Raw genomic sequence first — 6,911 nt, forward strand, 5'->3', positions numbered from 1 at the left:
GGAGAAAGGGGAGAGTGCTGGGAAGTGATATTGACCAAATTATATGTTATATTGTGTACGTGTATGAATATGTTAAAAAATCCCATCACTATGTACAACTATAATGCATCGATTTTAAAAGTCTCATATTCTTTCCTTTTCTTTTATTTCTTGTTTTGTTTATGCAGTGCTGGGAATCAAACCAGGACCTCATGCCTCCTAGGTGAACACTCTTCCACTGAGCTACTCCCCAACCAAAATGTCCCACATTTTTGTTCCCTAAATTATCAAGGCCAACAAGCCAATGCCTTAGGTGATGGTTTAGAGTACAAAGGAAGTACACTTATTTCATTTTTAAAAATTTATAAACCCTTCTAAATGCAAGAATTTTGCATATCCCCAATCACCTCCACAATATGGTTCCTTGAAATAGCAAAAATTTCTACTTTGATGAAGGTGTTGACCAAGAAAAGAGCTGAACTAGTATTATTAGTTCAAGAGGAAAGAAAAAGAGCCATGACTGGGGAGAGCTACATGAACTAAGGATTTCAATTTGCTTTGTGCACTACTATATGCCCAGTGCTTACAAGAAATACCTAGCAAACATAAATACTCAATAAATCTTAAATTAATAACAAATAACTTTCAGTTTCTTCTTCAGAAAAAAAAAGTCCCACTGTTATTCCTAGAATATTCAATAATTGCAGGTGCTGTTACAGCTCACAGACATGAAATCCTTCAACTCCCCCAGCAACTACAGCACCATCACTGGCTTCATCCTCCTGGGCTTCCCTGGGCCCAGGGAGGAGCAGATCCTCCTCTTTGTGCTTTTCTCCACTGTCTACCTCCTGACCCTCATGGGCAATGGTTCCATCATCTGTGCTGTGCACTGGGATCAGAGACTCCACACCCCCATGTACCTCCTGCTGGCCAACTTCTCCTTCCTGGAGATCTGGTATGTCACCTCCACGGTCCCCAACATGCTGGCCAACTTCCTGTCTGACACCAAGGTCATCTCCTTCTCTGGGTGCTTCCTCCAGTTCTATTTCTTCTTCTCCTTGGGCTCTGCAGAATGCTTTTTCCTGGCAGTTATGGCATTTGATCGGTACCTGGCCATCTGCAGGCCCCTACACTACCCTACTCTTATGACTGGGCGTCTCTGCAACATCCTCGTGGCCACCTGTTGGGCACTTGGTTTCCTCTGGTTCCCAGTCCCTATCATCATCATTTCCCAGATGTCCTTCTGTGGATCCAGGATTATTGACCACTTCCTGTGTGATCCAGGTCCTCTGTTAGTCCTCACCTGTTCCAGAGCCCCAGTGATGGAATTCTTCTGGATGATACTAAGTTCTCTGCTCCTGTTTATTTCCTTTCTTTTTATCATGGGGTCCTATGCTCTGGTCCTCAGGGCTGTAATGAGAGTTCCTTCCTCAGCTGGGCGAAGAAAAGCTTTCTCCACATGCGGATCCCATCTGACTGTAGTTTCACTCTTCTATGGCTCAGTGATGATCATGTACCTGAGCCCAACATCTGAGCATGAAGCTGGAATGCAGAAACTTGTTACCTTGTTTTATTCTGTAGGAACCCCATTCATAAATCCTGTGATCTAAGCCTGAGGAACAAAGATATGAAGCATGCCCTTTGGAAATTTTTAGAAACATAAGAATTAGGACCTTACTCAAAAAACATCCTTGCAGGCAACACAAAGGCCCAAAAAGTTTAAATAATCCAATGGAGCAAATTATGTTATATGTGTATAAATATCTCATAATGAACCACTTTTATGCATAATTATACTTTACTAATAAAAATAATTTAAGAATGAAAAAATAACCTGGAAAGATTTATCAAGAGAGAATATACAAATGGTCAACAAGTATATGAAAAAATGCTCAACATCCCTAATCATCAGGTAAATGCAAATTAAACCACAGAGAGGTATCATCTCATCCCAGTTACAATTTCTATTATCAAAATTACAAAACAAAAATTCTGGTGAGGATGTGGGGAAAGGAGAACTTTGATACACTGCTGGGTGGAATATAAATTAGTATGGCCATTTTGGAAAGCAGTATGGAAGTTCCACAAAAAACAAAAATTGAAAAAATAAATGAAAATAAAAGTAGAAAAAGTAGAACTTCCATATGATCCTGCTGTTCCACTACTGAGTATATTTCCAAAAATAAATAAAAGCAGTTTATTTATTATAGCACTCTTCACAGTAGCCAAGATATGTGTGTGTATGGAATCATCTATCAATGAATGAATGGATAAAGTGAATATGATATTTATATAAGCATATATACATCATATATTTGTGTATATATGTACACATTACATATATACATATATATTATTTAGCCATAAGAAAAGAATAGATTCTGTCCTATGCAGCACATAGATAGAACTGGAGAACATTATGTTAAGGGAAAGAAGCCAGACTCAGAAAGACAAATGATGCATGATCTAACATATGCAAAAGCTTAAATTTTGATTTTGTAGAAGTAGAATTAGAATAGTAGTTATCAGATCCTGGGAAGTGTGGGGAGAGGAGATATGGACATAATATGGTTAGTTGGTACAGGGTTACATTGATTAGAAGGAGTAACTTCAGTAACTTCTAACATTCTGTAACACAGTAGTATAATGAAGGCTGACAACGGTTACTTGCATGCTTCAAAATAGCTAGCGCACAGGATTTTGAATGTTGCCAACATAAAGAAATGATGGTTGATTAAAGTGATATATATGCCAATGACCCAAGATGATTATAGCACCTTATGTATTTGTATTGCAATATCACATATCATATACAAGAACAAAATTATTATGTGTCATTTTAAAAAATAAAATCTATTTAAAAATGAAACACATCCTTGGGTAACAGGCCTATCTTCACACTTTTTCAGGCAAAAATAAATAGAAATGGGCACCATTCTGAGAATTGTTCATAGAATGATACTTAGCCTACACATATAATCAAATATATGTGAAAATATGTGTGTACAGGAATGTTTATGGCAGCATTGTTTGTAACAGCAAATTATTGGAGGAATTTAAAAGTCATTCATTGAGACTTGTTTATATTTAATTATGATGTGTCCCTACAGTGTAGCATGTCACTTTTTAAATAAGAGTTTTATATGTACAGATATGGAGCAACCAACCAGTCATGATGATGGATGGCAGAAGATGAACAAGCATCAATAACTGGTCCGAAAGAGAACCTGCAGCACCTAATTATGCCCAAGGAAAAGTGGAATGGAGGAAAATAGAAAAGAAATCATATTGAATTGAGTCTGGGTTAACATGCTGTCGCCTATGCAGGGAACAGGGAGAGCACCATCACACCTTACAACTCACTCTCAGGACCCTTGCATTAATTACAATCTTGTCACTTATTGTCACATTGTGCAATGGCAGAACATGACAAATGTCCCCTGAGTCTGGGTGCCTTCCTAGGTAAAAGTAAAATTAAATCTACCCTTTCTAAACTCCAGTGGCACAGGGAAGATTGAATTAGATCATGATAAACACATTGCTTTAATTGCCATTAAGTCCTAGACAAAGGGCAAATGGATGGTGATTATTTCCATATTTTGCCTTAGGCTGGGAATATTAGAATAATTTATTCCAAGGATTACGGATAAGCCTCAGAGCTATATTCAAAAGGTGAAGCAGACCACTGTTACAATCTGATTGATAAACATGTGCTTAAAATGTATCTGTGCAGGCATGTATTTGATGTGTGAAGCAATAAGGTAATAATACACTCTGTGAAAACACACACAAAAAAGTGTATTCATTCAGGTAGATAATAATTTTGGCTCAATGGAAGTTTTTATGTTGTTTTAGAGTAAAGTGTTTCATATGACTTAGTATTTGGCTTAAATTTAAAACTTATGTTAATTATAATTAAAATTGTAAAGGCTTAGCAATTTATAAAAATAACTTTCATTTAAAATGTAGAACAAACTTTTTTATGCTACATACTAATATCTGTAAAATTTTTCTTTTTTATTTTAAAATGTGAGTAAAATTTTCTGAGTAGGTAACACTTTATCATTTTGTGAAGTTATCCCAATTTTTATTTGTAGAGATGAAATATCTTTATTGAAGTCATATTAAACCTTATAATTTTTATGCTTGGAAAAAAAAAAAAGATAGGTTTTCAAGATGGCGGACTGCATTTCATGTTGCTCCAGGAACCAGGATTCAAAAGAGGAGATAGTGAGAGACTTGGGACCAACTCAAAGCCGCCGGGTGAGTCTCTTCCGTTGGGGAGGCTTCCCAGATGGGGCAGTAGCCCCGGAACACAGGGAACTTTGTGAAGTAGAGTTGCTGGGCAAGACGCCACTCCCCCCACTGGAGTGGTAAACACAGACAACTGGGATCATCGTAGAGGAGGCAGCTCAGCTCAGCGCTTGGACTTGGAGCAACCACTGGGGCTCCAGGAGGCTGCCTGAGGAGGAGCTGCGTGGTGAGCTGTTTGGACTCAGAACGACAGCTTCTGAATACTGGGGGGTTGCCCAGAGGAATGGAAGAAGCGCAGCGGGTCACTTGGTCTAGGAGTGACTGCATCAGAGCTACAGGCAGTTGCCAGAGGAAGAGCTGCGTGGTGAGCTGTTTGGACTCAGAAGGACCGCTTCTGAACACCGGGGGGTTGCCCGGAGGAAGAGGAGAAGTGCAGCAGGTTGCTTGGTCCAGGAGTGACTGCATCAGAGCCACAGGTGGTTGCCAGAGGAGGAGGTGAGTGGCAAGTTGTTTGGACTCAGAACAACCACTTCTGAACACCAGGGGGCGGGGGAGGGCTGCCCAGAGGAAGAGAAGGAACGAGGCGGGTCGCTTAGTCTAGGTGTGACTGCATCAGAACTACAGGCGGCTGCGAGAGACGGAGCTGCGTGGCGAGTTGTTTGGACTCAGAAAGACCACTCCAGAACACCCAGGGGGCTACCCCAAGGAGGAGGAGGAACAGGGTGGGTCACTTGGACTCGGACTGACTGCCTAGGGCTATGGGCAGTTGGCGGGAGGAGGAGACGTGAAGTGAGTTGCTTGAACTCCTAGTGACTGCTTCAGAAACCGGGTGACTGTCCGGAGGAGGAGGTGTGAGGTGGGTCTCTGGGTCTCGGAGCTATTGTACGAGGCTCCAGGTGGCGGCTCAGAGGAGGGGCCGCATAGCCAGGTGATTAGGCACAGAGCAGGGTCCCAGGACTGGCTTCTTGGTGGAAGAGCCGCACAGAGACATGCCTAGGGGTGGAGCGAAGTTTCCAGGACTGCGGGCAGATTCTCTGAGTAGAAGCAGCCTAAGGAGACTCGTCTGCGAAGGGTGAGGCTGCCAGGTCCAGGAGGTACATCCTGGCCCCTGGGAACATTGCAGAGGAAGACAGACCAGCCCAGGTGATAGTTGTAGATTGAGGGGAACCTCTAGGAGGGGAACTGACCAGCGAGACCTCCCCAGCAGGTGAGTCTTCCCTGCCGGGTGAGGTTTTCCCACAAGGACAGTAAAGCCAGAGATACAGGCATAAATAGGCCTTGCCTCGGGCTGTAGCCTAGTTCCCCGTTGGATGACCATTGGTCAACAAGTGGACCAAGCACCTCTGCCGACTATCAGGGAATATACCCCACCTGAGGGTCACCATCCCTAGAGAGGCAACTTCCTTGTGGAGCACCGCATTATCAACTTCCTCCAAGTCTGCAGGCTACTGAAGGATAAGAGGGAATATACTAGCAATCTTCAGGGATATTATAAGTCAATAGAGGAAATCTGCAATATCTTAAGGACCCACTGATTCCTGAACAATATGAGAAAACAAGGGAAGAAAATGCCCCAAACAAATCTAGATGTTACATCAATAAAATCCAACGACAGCATGGCAGAAGAAATGCCAGAAAGGGAGTTCAGAATGTACATAATTAAAATGATCAGGGAAGCAAATGATGAGATGAAAGAGCAAATGCAGGCATTGAATGATGAGATGAAAGAGCAAATGCAGGCATTGAATGATGAGATGAAAGAGCAAATGCAGGCATTGACTGATAGCACCAATTGACAGTTAAAAGAGCAAATACAGGAAGCAAAAGATCATTTCAATAAAGAGAGATATTGAAAAAAAAAACAAACAGAAATCCTTGAAATAAAGGAACAATAAACCAAATTAAGAACTCCATAGAAAGCATAAATAGTAGGATAGAACACCTGGAAGACAGAACATAAGATATTGAAGACAAAATATTTAACCTTGAAAACAAAGTTGAACAAACAGAGAAGATGGTAAGAAATCATGAACAGAATCTCCAAGAACTATGGGATATCATGAAAAGGCCAAATTCGAGAATTATTGGGATTCAGGAAGGCTTAGAGAAACAAACCAAAGGAATGAACAATCTATTCAATGAAATAATATCAGAAAATTTCTCAAATCTGAAGAATAAAATGGAAAATCAATTCAAGAGGCTTATAGGACTCCAAATACACAAAATTACAACAGACCCACACCAAGGCACATTATAATGAAAATATGTAACATACAAAATAAAGACAGAATTTTAAAGGCTGTGAGAGAAAAGAACCAAATTACATACAGGTGGAAACCAATACGAATATCAGCAGATTTTTCAATCCAGACCCTAAAAGCTAGAAGGGCCTAGAACAACATTTTTCAAACTCTGAAAGAAAATGGATGCTAACCAAGAATCTTATACCCAACAAAACTTACCTTCAAATTTGATGATGAAATAAAATCATTCCATGATAAACAAAAGCTAAAAGAATTTCCAAAAAGAAAGCCAGCATTACAGAACATTCTCAGCAAAATATTCCGTGAGGAAGAGATAAAACACAAAGAAGCAAATCAGCAAAGGGAGGAATTATCCTAAAGGAACTGTCAAATAAAGGAGGAACCAAGTTGTGTCAAAAAAATAAATAAATAAAT

At 40.4% G+C, this 6,911-nt stretch overlaps 1 protein-coding gene across 1 annotated transcript; it reads left to right on the top strand.

Moving 5' to 3' along the window:
* Positions 1 to 707: 707 nt before the first annotated feature.
* LOC124977408 (olfactory receptor 11G2-like) lies at positions 708 to 1,589 on the top strand. The gene has a single exon (XM_047540928.1). It carries the CDS (start codon positions 708 to 710, stop codon positions 1,587 to 1,589), a length of 882 nt encoding a protein of 293 aa, XP_047396884.1.
* The last annotated feature ends 5,322 nt before the right edge of the window (positions 1,590 to 6,911 follow it).

Source organism: Sciurus carolinensis, chromosome 2 (assembly GCF_902686445.1).
Source record: "Sciurus carolinensis chromosome 2, mSciCar1.2, whole genome shotgun sequence".
Classification (NCBI taxonomy): domain Eukaryota; kingdom Metazoa; phylum Chordata; class Mammalia; order Rodentia; family Sciuridae; genus Sciurus; species Sciurus carolinensis.